The following is a 14,194-nucleotide window of genomic DNA, read 5'->3' on the forward strand; positions in this document are numbered from 1 at the left end:
GTGCCCTCCCTTCAATATTAAAGCTGAGCCCTGCTCGTGTTGGTGCTGTTGTTTAGTATTGTTATTTAACTGCTCTTGTATTTATGCCTTCGGGACAGAGAAGAGGGCCCAGCCTCCTGACGCAGCTCTTAGGCCTGGATTCTGGCATCATTACAAGAGACATCAAGGAGTGCTTGGTGAGGCTAGGCCCAGGGAGGGCAAGGAATCTTCTGGAAGCCTTTGGGAGAGGGAGTGATGTGGAGGGCACGCTGCCCTCACCTGCTCCTCTGAAGGTCTACCCAGCCTCTCCCCAGACTGTGGCCATCTCAGAAACATGTGCCTGTGCTGGTCATGACAGCAGCCACCCTGAAGATTGGGCAGCAGCCCTGTTCTAGCCTTGGGCACACTCTGAGAATGCCACATCTCAAAGCACCAAAAGATCCCAGGGCTATTGCTAGAAACTTCTCATGAAAGTGAATGTGGACATCACACAGGTGAAGTAATCCCCATGACCTGTGTCTAAAATTCTCCATCCAGGGCCCAGAACCAGGGGCCTGCAAGCCCCCTTATACCACAGCACCAAGACCTATATCCCTTGCTACCCACTGCCTCCGCCAGCAAAGATCAGCCAGAAAGGGCACACACTGGACAAAGCAGAGAGAGTGGACCATCAGGCAGGTGTATTGGGGAGAGGACAGATGGTGGCACCTTCACAAGTGCCTCCCATGGGCAGGAGCCTTTGCAGCCTGATGAGGGCTGGGGAGGAGCTGGGAGTTTAGGGGGCTCCTCCAGCAAAGATGAGCTCCAGGGCGGCTTGGATGTCCCCCCCAGTGGCCTGCAGGGCCCGTAGGCTCAACTCGTCATCCTGGATGCCCATGTCACGCAGCTGCTGCAGCTGGGGCTGCCATTGGCTCTGTGGAAAGACAGAAACAAGCAGAAGCTGTTAGCAGGGATCCTGAGGATAACTCATTTCGGGCCCAGAAAGGAAGATGGGATTCCTACAGCAATGTTTCTGTAGGAAGGCTAGAAGATGGGCTTGAGGGTTTGGAGAACAAATCCAAAGTTTTATAAGAAAAAAGGGAAATTTTAGCATAAGGATCAAGAGAGAAAGCACAAATTACTTAATGTCTAAATTCTAAGAGACTAAGTTACTTGTTTCTCCCCTGATATATATATCCACAAATATAGACAGGCATACATACACACACATATACCTATAAATAAACGGGGGTGAATAAATCTTTAAATTATTTCATTTTTGAACACAAATACAGTGAAAAATCTTACTCTCAGCCACTCCCATCCTCACCCTAGATAACGAATTTGATTTGTTTCTATGGGGAAATACATTTATCCTTTTCATATACCTCTGTTCTATACCTTTCCCCACCTCCTTTTTTAATATAAAAAAATATATATATATATAAGCAATCTAAAAGATCTTTTCATGCCAAGACATAAAGAAACTTTTCTTTAATATATGGTATTTCATCCTATGGGTATCCACTGCACTATGCCCCATCTTGTGCTGTTACCAACAATGCTGCAGTGACTAACCGTACAAATGGCATTTCTACATGGCACGTACATCTCTAGGGTAAATTCCTGGAAATGGGGCTGCTAAGAATTTCACAGGTTTAAGGCCCTCTGTTTCCATTTCAGTGAACTGTCTGTTCACAACCTGTGCCCATTTTTCTATGGGGCTATTGGCCCTAAATTTCTAGAGCCTCTACATAGCAGTGAGATTTGTCCTTTTCAAATACATGCTACAGGCTTTTTCCCAGATTGCTGTTAGCCTTTAGGCTTTGCTTGTTTTGTTTGGCTTACCATGCAGAAATTTTCACTTTTGTGAACTAAAAATTTATTACTCTTGGACTTCCAAAACGTTAAGAGAATAAATTTGTGTTAAGTCACAAAAAAAAAATTTTTTACTCTTTTGTTTCATGGCTTCTGGATTTTTGCATTTCAGCTACGAAGGGCCTTCTCTACTACAAAGATGTAAGGAACTTCCCCCACACTTTCTTCTAGTACTTTCATGGCTCCATTGACATTTCACAGCAGGAGGGAAGTGCCCAGCTTAGTCAGGAAAAAAATGTGTTCACACGTGGGAAGGAGAAGGCAGTGGGGATGAAATGTAAATTTGGAAAGGTTGGCAGGGGTGAGACTGCTTAGAAAAACACACAAATCCACTCAGTGGCTAGGCAGAGCCACGGAAAGCTCCTGAGTGGGACAGCAAATTGAGCAGGTGCCCAGCTCAGGAAGGTACAGAAACAAGAAAAGACTAGCTGCCTGCTCCTCTTACCCTGGCTGTCCACGAGGACCACGCAGGTAGTAGAAACAACAAGAAAACTTGAACCATCTCTACTACTCAATAGCTTTGTGACCCTGGGCAAGTTACAGACATGTCACTTATGCCACAGGCTTATTGTGAGGGGTAAGGGAAACCAACATGAAGTAACCAGCTGGTGCAGGGCAACATGCAGTAATACCTGTCCCTCGGGTCTTCCACTTAGCTACAGAGGGCGTTTCTATGAAGCAGAGTGAATGGTGTCTCACAGGACTGCTAGACTAAGTCTAATCTCCTCAGCTTGGCATTCAAGGCCCCTCATCCTCAGGCTCCTGCTCTGTTTCTCTGGCTTCACCTCAGGATCTTTTACACCAGGCCTTGTGGTTTTGAGTATGTCACACATACCTCCACGCATTTGCTCAAAGAGGTAGCTGCCTCTGCCTAGAAGTCATCCTTCCAACTCCCAATATCCCCTATCCTGCCTGGCTAGCCTCTAATTCTGCGGTAATCAGCTCAGACATCCCTTCTTCAGACCTCACCTCCAGCCTGGCTGGGATTCTGCCTTGCTGCTCCCCCAGTTCAGTAACTGCCTGTGCTCTCCATGGCAGGGAAGACGACTGTCTCACCTCTAGCCCCAGCGTCTGTACCCAGGCCTAGTATGTACATGTTCAATGCTCAGTCAACACTCACGGAATAAATCAATGAATGACTCCTTGACTAAACTCCCATGGTTTTCTAAGCCAGGCAGTCAGTGGTGTCAGGCCATGGTCATCGGGTGTGAGAATGCAGGCCAGAGGACAATAGCCCTTGCTGGGTGCACTCCTCACCTGTCACACTGCCATGCCCCTGCTGTACCTAGAGAGGAGCATGCCAAATGGGAAGGACCTCCAGGGAGCGGAAAAATGCCTGGAATCCAATGTAACTATGAAGCCCCATGGGAAACAGGAAGTGGGGAAGACTGACCTGGAGGCTGGGCTGCCCAGAGGCCTGCAGAGCGTGTTGTAGGGCTTGGCTGAAGAGATCGTTGGTGATGGGCGTCCCTGACTGGACACCGGAGGACATTGGTGAAGTCCCTGAGGAATGGCCCTAGAGACATATTGGTGCAGTCAGTACCACCCTCCAAGCTACCTCAGTCTAACAGCAGATACCCACTGCTGAGATATCACCCTGCGGTGCCCCTGAGGTACCTCACTACTTCCTCACAACACGGGCTTGCCCATGAGACAATCGCATAAAAGACCCCAAAAGCTCTACAGATAGGCAAGACAGGTTCCACTCTCTTCTGCTCTGGGGAATTGGAATCCAAGCCTCTGATCCAGCCTGGACCCCCAGCACTGGGAGAGATAACTCAGAAGCTGGGATAGACCTGGCACCAGGAATGCTTAAGCAGGTGATTTCCGAGCCCTGGCAAAGATGTGGAAGGACATATTATGTGAGGAGTCTTCAACTACCAGAAGGAACCAATCAGGACTGTGCTGAACCCCAGACTTCTCAATCCTAAAAAAAAGTGTGAGAGGAAACTCCCCTGGAGGTGCAGTGAGAAGTCCCCACTCGGGCTCCAGGCAGAGCTCAGTACAGACTGAACTCCAGAGTCGGCAGAGGCAAACCCATCCAACCACTAGGAGCTTCTCTCCTGGGGCTGGCTGAGATCTTGCCAGCCCTCTCTCCATACCTGGGTGCCAGGAGTCGGCGTGTGAGAGCTGCTCTCCGGAGTGCTGGCCAGGGCCAGGGCGGTGGCCAGCTCGCTCTGGGTGATGGGTCGGGGCCCAGCAGCTCCACTGTACCCCAGGGAGGCTGGGCGAGAGCTGGGTGTGCTGCTAGAGGGCGTGGACCTGGCGCTCTGGAGAAGGGAGGCACCCAGAATCAGGGAAGCGGCACTGTGGAATTCCCCGATGACCACCACCCCCATTCCAGGAATAGCTCTTAGGGAGACTCTCTAAGCTTCCAGGTTCACAAAGGAATCCAGAAAAAGGAACAGTATGACATGGGCTTGACAACCCAAGGACAATGTCCACCCCAGGCTTGGGAGTGCCAGGTCTCAGCCAGGCACACATCTCAGGCACCACCTCCCCCAAATGGCAGGCAGCCAGACCACTTACTGGGTGAAAGTCGTCCTCGTCATCTGAGAGCCCTTCAAACAGGAAGCCACCTGAGGGAGGGAAAACAGATTTCAGGAGGAAGAACAGAAAAGCACAGGCACAGCTCCAAAATCTCAGCTCAAATTACTCTACAAATTCCTATTTTCATCTCTCCCTTTGGAAAATTACAGGACAGATGCACTTCCTGACTTAAACCGAGAGTTCCCAAGGAACGCCCTCTGCCAGAGCTATACATAGCTGCCGAGGAAAGCACATCCCGGCACTGCCGGCTGCCGAGGGCCCACCTGACACTTTCCTGGGGCTCACCTGGCATGTCCCGGTAGGAGCTGGAGGCCATGCTCCGGGAAGAGGAGTCAGCCCCCGGCAGTGGGGTGCTGCCCGCCACCGAGTGCAGAACCAGCACGATGGCATTGACCAGGGCCGGGTGGGCAGGCACCAACCTGGCAGGAAGAAATCCAAGGGTGACTGGGAAGAACAGAACACCCTCAGCCACGGCAGGGGAACAGGACTTCTGGGTGGCCCTCACAACAATCAAGTCCTCTGGGCTGCCCAGGTTCAGTCTCTGGTCTGACTCTTCACTGGCGATCTGTGACAGGCCCCCTCCCTTCCCGGGGAGGGGCTCAGCTTCTTCATTTGCAAAAAAGAGGACATAACCTCTACTGTCCCTTTTAGCACTAAAATTTCATCAACCTATGCATGTTTCTCCTTCCCCCCAGCTTAAAATCCTTTAAAGGCTCCCCAACAGCTACTGCATGAAATCTAAACTGAGCCAGGTACGCAAAGCCCTCTCCTTCAGACTCCTGCTTTAGCTCCACACTCTCCACACACTCCCTGTCCTTGGGCTTTGTCGTCCCCCAAGGAGCCCTTGCTCTTTCTCTCCTCCACACCAACCTGACATATTTTGAAGACAGGCTTGGTGACAGACTGGGAATGGGCTCCAAGAGCAGAACCCATTACTCTTAGGGTTTAGGTTTCCTAGGCCAGAGCAATTAGGTTTCTGGCCCAACCACGTGAGGAAATATAACCCCGGCTCATAGCAACCCTATAGGACAGAGTAGAACTGCCCCATACAGTTTCCAGGGAGTGCCTGGTGGATTCGAACTGCTGACCTTTTGGGTTAGCACCCATAGCTCTTAACCGCTATGCACCAGGGTTTCCGGGAGGAAATATAAGGTGCCCCTTAATAAGATGGTTATGCTTACGTATCAAGCATGTTGGGATCAGCGAAGACAGAGAAGAGGTCCTTGTCTTGAAGAACCCCTAAAAGAGAACATGGCTCACCTCAGAGAATGCATTTATGGCCAGAACCAGAAGGAAGAAGAGGCTTTGGGCCTCAAAGCAACAGGCTAGACAAAGACATAGGACATGCCAGCCCACATGAGAGGCAGAAGGAAACAAAGCACCAAGCAGCACAATGCAAGCACTCTCCATCCTATTGCTCCATCTGGTTCCAGTGGAGATGTTTCCCACTTAGTACCGCCCCCCTGCATTTAAGACACACACTGAGTACCAATTACACTCCAGCTGCTTCTTGCTCCTACATCTGGGTGCTTGCCTGACCTATGAAGGCTGGCAGCAACACTTCCCTAACGGCTGTGGTGTGGGCTATTGCCCTCATTTATGATTTAAGCCATGATCTCTACATGGGAATGAGCTCTTTGAGGGCTGGGTATATCTAACACATTTTGGTCACTCCTCCTCCTCACAAGACCAGCGATTTCTTCAAAAAAAAAAAAAAAAAAAACAATGGTCAGAGTTTCTTTAGAGTAATTGCCTTCTCCTGGTTTCTCTTTTGCCAACAATTCCTACTTTCTCAAGTTCACTCTTGTACTTACCGAGAGCAATGGGGTCACTGCTGAGGCCTGGGGTGGCCACGATGATCTGATCCAGAGATTCCTTATTACTGAGCATTTTAAAGACCTGCAGGAGAAATTGGGAGGGCTAAGCATTCCAACCAGGGTGATCCACTCTGCGAATACCCACTCTCTCCTCAAGTGTATGCACACAAGCCACCAAAATGGAACAACTGCTGCAGGAAACAGGTGAACCTCTTTTTGTTCTGAGAGCGTGGCTTACTGGGGGGCAAAGAAACAATAAAAAAAAAAAAAAAGCAAGACCACAGTAAACCTTCAGTCTCTGATTTCCTCCCCCAATTACAGTTCTAATACTTCCAAAATAAAAGCTTTCATTACAAGCCATTAACAAAGGTTTTCCTAGGCCCCAGAAGTCCCTTTCAATCTCCATGCCACTACCATTTCACACTCATACAGACTGGAAGTTTCTCAGCTGTATTAATTTTACTTGCCAACTCTCCTGTACAAAGGCATCAGCCCATTTCCCCTAAAGAATAAATCCAGGTAAGGGGCGACGGGCGGGCAGTTTGGCCAGAGGCAAGCAACAAAGCCCACAGAAACAGTAGCTGGATCCTTTGGCTGCAACCACATTCCTTCCATGAGGCCACTAACAGGACAGGTTGTAACATTATCATTAGAGGGAATCAACAACACCTGGCTGAGGGAGCCTCTGTGGAGAAGACAGGGCTCTACTGAGGCCCACAGATTCCCCAAGGAACTCTTGGTTGCCATGGCAATGGGCTTCCAGCTCCCACTCTACACCACTCGCCAGTGTTCACACCCTCTCCTGCAGTCCTGGCAGGAGTCTAGGGCCGGGGGCCGCGGTGTACTCACCGCCTCTCTGTAGGATGAGCTGCTGTGCAGGGTAGTGTGCAGCACCCGGAACTCCCTCATGGCAGCCACTTTGTCCACAGGTTCTGAGGACAAGACACTTACGTTCGACCTACAGCCCAGGCCCTGGCCCTGCCACCAACCTGCAACATCACTTCAGTATGTGCCTGGGTGCAGCCTGGCCTATGAGTTCCCCTTCCTCATCACCCCACTGTACTTGTGAGTGCCCATTCCGAAAAGCTCAATTATGCCACAGATGTGAATACCACACTCCCTTTTAAAAATTTCAATAGATAAAACAAGCAACCAAATTCAAGTTCCAGCAGAGGAGAACGTCACCACATGGAAGAGAATGTTCTGATCGATACCCCACTGCAGGAATTCTAGGCTTCTTACATTTGAACAGGCGGAAGATCTATTCAACTCAGTAGACTCATATGTAGCCATTTTAAAGGAGTGTTCCAAACCATCTTAACCCTCTGGAGCTACGCTGACATGATATGTTAAGAGAAAGAAAGAGAACAAAGTTGCACGTGCATTCTCTGGTATAACTATGTAAAATGTGGCAGTATGCATACGGTCCAAGGCTGGAAGGGGACAAGGAGAAGAAGAGCACTTAGGTGGGGCGACAGCATCATGGGTTATTGTTTCTCTTTGATATTTTCTTTCAACCTTCTAGAATACTACCTTGAATGCAAAAGAAAACACAAGAAGGACCAAGAAAACACGCTGTTCTTTCAAGGCTCTTAACAAACTTTCATGACATGCTTGATAGCAAATGTTTCCCTGGGGCCCAAAACTCCTTTTCTGTCTCTGGACGACTATTATTCAGATATGTGGAAAGTTTTGCAGTTGCTATAGTTATAGTTATACTTGGATCTCTGATGGGGCAGTGGTTAACAGCTACGGCTGCTAACCAAAAGGTCAGCAGTTCAAATCCACCGGCCGTTCTGGGGAAACACTATGGGGTAGTTCTACGCTGTCCTATAGGGTCGCTACAAGTTGGTTTGGTTTTTCTGGTAGTTATACTTGATTACCTGACATCAGCCCATTTCAAAGGTGAGGAAATGTAGGTAACGGGGGAGGGTGGGAGATGGACAGTTCTCCCTGGGTCACACTTTTAAAAGTGTGGTTATTTTCACCGAGGACCACCACTTGTGCCTATATAGATTGTGTACTGCCCAAGCTGGGGGACACCACTCCCAAAACAAGGTGAATGGCAGCCCCGGGGTTTCTCAGCAGTGTTCTTACATATAGTCCTAATCACGAGGGTTGTCTCTTGAAAAATATTCATCTTAAGTAAATTATCTAATGGATTCATTCAACAAGCATGTACTAGACGTTCACTCCTTGTCTAGTTTTAGGCAAGGGACAGGAATGCAAAGAATGAAAGAGTCTGCCATCAAGTAACTCTTAGAACAATACAAGAAAAAGAGATCAGAACAAACACACTCTACACAATGCCATGCGAGAGCCTCAGCAGAGGTGTGGATCACAGGCACTAGAATACAGAGGCAGCGAACCATCACTGAGGAGAGGAGATAGGACACCGCACTGCCTCCCAGAGGAGCCACTTTGAGCGGGTCTTTAAGGTACAGCAGCTGTTTCCTGGGAGGAGAAGGCATTCCAAGCTAAGTGAGAACAGTGCAAAGGCAGGTACGAATAAAAAAAACATGGTGCTTTGAAGGAGCCGTGAGTTGTTTTATGTGGCTGGAGCTCAGGGTATATACTCCTGCTCAACGGCAGGCCAAGATCCTGATGGGATTGCGACTGGCCGTGGAGAACCACCAAAGGAGTCCAGGTGGTAAGGGCGGGACTGACAAGTATCTCCTCCTAGAGGCTCTAACCCAGTGGGAGAGCAGGGAATGTACTTGCTCTTAGAAGCGGAGTGCTCAGAGATAAAAGAGCTAAAATATCTTCACAAAAACAGTTTCTTTTCAGATCTAAATGTTCACTTTCACCTCCCAATAAAAAGTCCACCTGCATCAAAAATAAATCTCAAACTTATATGTGACAGACTGATTGGATTTGTAAACGTTCACTTGAAGCTTAATAAAAGTTATTATAAAAAAAAAAAAAAAAAAAAAAAAAATAAATCTCTAAGGCAGAAGGCGGGGAAAGGGACGCTTAATGTCTTAAGCCAATAATCAGCTAAGTGTAATGGATGTCTCAATCATGTTTCTGAAGTAATTTCACCCTTGGGGAGTGGGAGATAGCCAGCCCAGTGGAAGGACTGACACTCTTGGACCAGGAAGACTTGGGTTCGTGTCTCAGCTTTGGCATTCTTTTTCTAAGTAGGTGACCTTAAAGAAATGCCACTCTAACCCTTTCTCTTCGCCTATAAAATAATTACTAATGCTTTTATCTACCTTGCAGAGCCACTATATGGATTAAGTGAAACACCAAAGAAAACCTAGCTTGCAGAAGCAACAAATGTTTTTTTCCTTCTGTCAACACCCTTGAGCCAAAGACCATCAGGGGCACACCTGTAGCTGAACAAGTTGAGCTTACCGCCCCAGCGGCACCGTGGTTAAGAGCTACAGCTGCTAACCAAAAGATCAGCAATTCAAATCCATCTGCTCCTTAGAAACCCTATGGGGCAGTTCTACTCTATCCTATAGGGTTGTTATGAGTCAGAATTGACTTGACAGCAATGGGTTTGGGTTTTTTTTTTTTTTTTTAATAGACAGAGAGAATGCACACCATGGGGAACCATATTGTCTCAATATGAGGGTGGTGAAATGATTTATTATAGGATTTGACTGTGTGATTTTGGGGGAAGTTTAAGGAAGCAGGATTTTGCTCTGGATTGGGTGTTATCAGGAAGTGGTTATTTTATGATCGGCTATCTAGAAGAATGGAAAACTAGAGCAAGGCTAAAGCTGTAACCAGTAAAGCAGCAGCAGTCACTCATACTAGCTAGGATGTAGTGGTATTTGGTCATTCTTGCAGTTTGGACAATGTTCAGGTTTTTGTCTGTGTTCAGACATGATAGGAATCTCATTTTTGTTCTGATCCACCATGGTCTCGAGTATGTGACCCGGTCTGATGCTGATGGTCTACAAAACTGTTTATCACCAACAGGAGTACACCAAGACCTAGCTGATAGTACCGGGGCCAGCCCCCAGGCATCAGGGGTTGCTTTTCTCCTTCTCACATCCCATCAGAATACAAAAGATGTTTTTGTCCTTTTTGTTTAAAATGAAAAACACAGTAAATTTTCAAGCTGATAGCCAGTCATAAAAAAGTATGTCAAAGTGCCAGTTTAATAAAGCTAGTCTCTTTTACATAGCTTAGCTTTATCCTTGGCAACGTAATTTAAAACACAAAATGCAAATTTTAAATTATGAATTTCAAGTAGCACCTTTTATTAACAAATCAAAAAGGCATTAGAGGCTTTGTATATTTTCTCTAAGAGCTACTTTAACACTGTTTGAATATTCTCAAGCTTCAGGAAAATAAATGACTAGTACACTAGGAGTGAGCTGACTGGGCAAATCACTACCTGAGGCAATTGTAGGAAGAGAACAAGCTACAGCACTAGAGAAGTGCAAGAAGTTTCCAGCTTCCTTCTAATGAGAACGGTAACAACAACAGGATACAAAGTTCACTGAGAAATAAGCTCTGAACCTAAAGGAGTTTTAAATAAACACGCACACTCCCCCATCTCAACAGAAAATAGTGGGTGATGAACTTAGGAATTAGAGAAGTGGTGCTGGCAGGAAGGTCAAAACTGGCCTCTGTTTACCAATGAAGCCTAATCCAATAAGAAATAACAATATCTCCTACAGCCATCTCAGTAAGTCACCCCTTTGCGCCACCCAAGCTCGTGACTTGAGAACACCAGGCCCTTCCCTTATAGATATTAGAGAAGTTCTGCCCATCAAAGGGCCAGCCTCTCACTCACCTGGTTTCTGATCAGGCTCGGGCCAGGACTTACGCAGAACATGGACTGTGGACCCAGGCTGAATGCCATAGAAGTCAAGGGTTTGGTCATCTTTTAGCTTCCGGCCACAGTAGATCAGATCTAAAAAAGAAGCAGCCTGTTTATGTGTTGTTCCTCAAAGTAATTTAGATAGCTGGTTTCTATCCTCAAAGAAGCTTATCTTGATTGGATAGATAGTGGAGAATGATATAAGCTTCAAAAGAACTCTTATTTAATAAATATATTTTAACAATTGTTAACAAGTACAAACTCACAAAATGCAGTTATACAAAATCTGTCCACAGGAAAGTCCTAGAGCTTAAAATTGTGAAGACAGCTCAATTTAAAAGAATGGAAAAAAATTCAACAACAAAAAAAGGATGAACCCAGTACCAGTATGCCTGAAAAAACCCTTTTGGCCAGTCGGATAGCTTAGTTATTAAAAATTACAACAATTGAGGGCTGGATTAACTCCTGAAATAAAAAAAAATAATAATAACTGCCCTGAAATAATCTTTAAAACTTAAACCAAAATATCCCCTGAAGTCCTCTTAAAATCAAACAATACTTTAGCTTAACTAGTAAAAAATGTCTGCCTTGAGCATTATGCTCTTTTAAGAACTAGCGACATGGGATCAAACTAACAAGAGCAATCGAAAGATTAGATAGGAACCTTAGAGGACAGTGGGTTTGTATTAATGGGGAGGGAACAACTCAGAAAAAGAGGGTGAGAATGACTGCACAACTTGAAGAATGTAATCAGTGTCGCTGAGCTGTACATGTAAAAACGGTTGAATTGGAATATGTTTTGCTGTGCATATTCTCAACAACAAATTAAAAAAAAAAATTACCACAAGCTCCTCTACCTGGACTGCCCTTGCCATCTTCTTTTCCTTTTTTACTGCCTTCGCTCTAACCAACTAACCAAACAAAAAGCCTTCTAATCATTCCTTAAGACCATACACTCAATGCCATATACTAGGGAGCCTTCTCTGACCAACCCCTCCTTCCTTACCACCCCAAATTTTTGCACCTTCAGAGAAAGAATTTAATACTGTCATAGTTTAAGAAATTTATATAAAGTAGTTCAATATGATGCATAATCCTGAAGTCTTAACATTAAAAAAGGCAACAAATTCTACAATCTTTATTTATTCTTGTAATTTCAGATGTCTCCTGCCCAAAAAGAGATCAGAGCAGCAGCTCATCCCTCGTCCACAGAGACTCACCAATCAGCTCAGGGTCTGGAACAGATTCCTGGAGTTTGCCAGCAATGAGTTGCTTCAGAAATGAAATACTATAGCCCCCCAGTGAGTATTCTCCGAGCTCTGTCTCTGGCAACCGAAGAATGGACTTTGGTGCAAGTGGCTGATCAGCCAGCTTCACCGCCAGGTGCCAATCTGAGAGAGACATTCTCTCTCTTTCACGCTCTCTCTTTTTCCCTGTAAAAGAACAAAACTTTAGTGGTTGAAGGCCAGATCGCACCCCTACTCCACCACACCCCATCAAGGAAATGAATGAGAGATAATCAGTGTAACACTCTTAGAAAAGCACTGGATGCAGCACCAGAAAGCCAGAACTTGAATCTGGGGTCCTCTTTATGCATCCTGTGATAGAGGGCAAGGCATTTCAGCTATCTAGGCCTCAGTTTCTTCATCTTTAATGCAGATATTAAAAACACTAAGCAACCTAACAGGAATGTTGTCAAGTTCAAACAAGATCATCCAACCCCCTCCCTTCGTACACCTCCTTATTTCAGACTTTTTTCTATCAAGTGTTGCTTGAACTTTTACAACAGTTTGTAACAAGTTCCCTACTTTTTGCTTCTCCTCTATCAAATATCCATGCTGCTGTCCTAGTCCTCATTTTAAAACACAGTCTGATTGAGTCACTCTTCTGCTTAGAACTCCTCCAATGGCTCCAAACTACCTCTATGAATAATTCTAAACTCCATAGCCTGGCTTACAAAACCACTCACATTCTGCTCCCTCTGCCAACCTTCCTCCCAGACAGAGCCCTGTCCTGTCCCCACCCCCAAAACATAAATACACTCCATTAAGCTTCCATTCATAACAATGCTCTCGGATCATTTTACACCTTTTCTCTCTTGGCCTCTTAGCAAACTTCTACCAAGACCAACCCAGACACAACCTCTTCACCTCTCCCTTTCCTACCTCTACTTCCTCTGTTGTTCCCACAATCCTCCTCAGGGCAAAGGGCTACAAACATCTGTTACTTCTCAGCCTCCCCTACTATTCTTGGAGACCTCTGAGGGCAAACACTACAACTTCTCGCTTTATTGTCCCAATGCCTGACACATAATGGATGCTCAAAAAATGCATTAGAAACTCTGAAGGTTGAAGAATCTTGTAAGGCAGGACAAGCCCTTGTTTAAGTCATCATTACTGCTTCCAAAGAAACCTCTGGTGGGGAAGGGGCTGTGAGGCTGCCGAGCAGACGCCAAGGCATTCTCAGGGTAGCGTCCACCTCAAAGAGACTCACAGAAGGAACAGGTCTTTTTAGATACAGTATGTCATTTAACCCTCACAACTGTTCCCTGAGGCAAAAATGATCATTCACATTTTAGAGAAGAAACCGAGACCCAGAAAGATGAAGTCACTGGCCCAAGGACACACAGCTAGCTAGGTGTGAGGCATGGACACGCTCTCTGGCAACCCCACCGCTCCCGTAGGCCCCTCTAACTGCAGGATACAAATCGAGGCCCCACAGCCCGGGGCCCAGCGCCCTCACCCGTCCCGCGGAAGGAACCGGCCGCAGTGCCGCCGGTGTAAACACTCACTCTGGTTCCCTCGCCGGAAATCGGAAGCTCCGCACGGCATGCTGGGAGTTGCAGTTCCCGCTGCGGCCCCCGCCCCTTTAACTATCCGGACTGCGAGGGGTGCCAGTTCTGGAGCTTCCGCTTCCGGGAAGGGAGTGGTCTGGGGTCCATTTGAAATCCCTGGCGCGAGGTATGTTCTTGCTTTTTTGGGAGGGCACCTGTCTTCTGCTACTCTCCCGCTGCGCTAGTCGCCAGAGGGAGGCTTCGTGATTCCCACGCTCTTTTTAGAAGCATATAAAGTCCATCGGTTATGCCGGGTTGTCACAACGCTGTCTGGTGGGAACGCCCGCGGTCTGATCGCAGACGGGGAGGGTCTCTTCCCAAGCGGCCTCTATAGACACACGCCCGAACGCCCGCCGCCTCGGTTCCCCGTAGCTCTCA

The 14,194-nt window shown here is 46.9% G+C and overlaps 1 protein-coding gene across 2 annotated transcripts; it reads right to left on the minus strand.

Moving 5' to 3' along the window:
- Nucleotides 1–637: 637 nt before the first annotated feature.
- On the minus strand, nucleotides 638–13,862 carry UBL7 (ubiquitin like 7). 2 transcript variants are annotated; one of them, XM_049906164.1, is made up of 11 exons: nucleotides 13,775–13,862; nucleotides 12,204–12,416; nucleotides 10,957–11,076; nucleotides 7,053–7,135; nucleotides 6,201–6,285; nucleotides 5,568–5,625; nucleotides 4,672–4,805; nucleotides 4,366–4,415; nucleotides 3,939–4,106; nucleotides 3,230–3,352; nucleotides 638–892 (listed from the first exon to the last, which is right to left on the minus strand). In XM_049906164.1, exons 1-11 carry the CDS (start codon nucleotides 13,812–13,814, stop codon nucleotides 755–757), a joined length of 1,212 nt encoding a protein of 403 aa, XP_049762121.1. In that variant the 5' UTR covers nucleotides 13,815–13,862; the 3' UTR covers nucleotides 638–754. The 2 variants fall into 2 exon arrangements, with proteins under 2 accessions (XP_049762121.1, XP_049762123.1); XM_049906166.1 differs by having other exon boundaries at nucleotides 13,726–13,788.
- Between the last annotated feature and the right edge of the window lie 332 nt (nucleotides 13,863–14,194).

The sequence above is a fragment of the Elephas maximus genome, chromosome 13 (genome assembly GCF_024166365.1).
Source record: "Elephas maximus indicus isolate mEleMax1 chromosome 13, mEleMax1 primary haplotype, whole genome shotgun sequence".
Taxonomy (NCBI): Eukaryota; Metazoa; Chordata; class Mammalia; order Proboscidea; family Elephantidae; genus Elephas; species Elephas maximus.

What these genes read in the sequence shown, in the direction of transcription:
- UBL7 (XM_049906164.1), bottom strand. Translation starts at nt 13,814, where the DNA reads ATGCCGTGCGGAGCTTCCGATTTCCGGCGAGGGAACCAGA. An exon ending in CAGTGACCCCATTGCTCTCG is followed by an intron (nt 5,626 to 6,200) that starts GTAAGTACAAGA and finishes GTTCTCTTTTAG; the next exon opens with GGGTTCTTCAAGACAAGGAC. An exon ending in ACGAGGACGACTTTCACCCA is followed by an intron (nt 4,107 to 4,365) that starts GTAAGTGGTCTG and finishes TCCCTTCTCCAG; the next exon opens with AGCGCCAGGTCCACGCCCTC.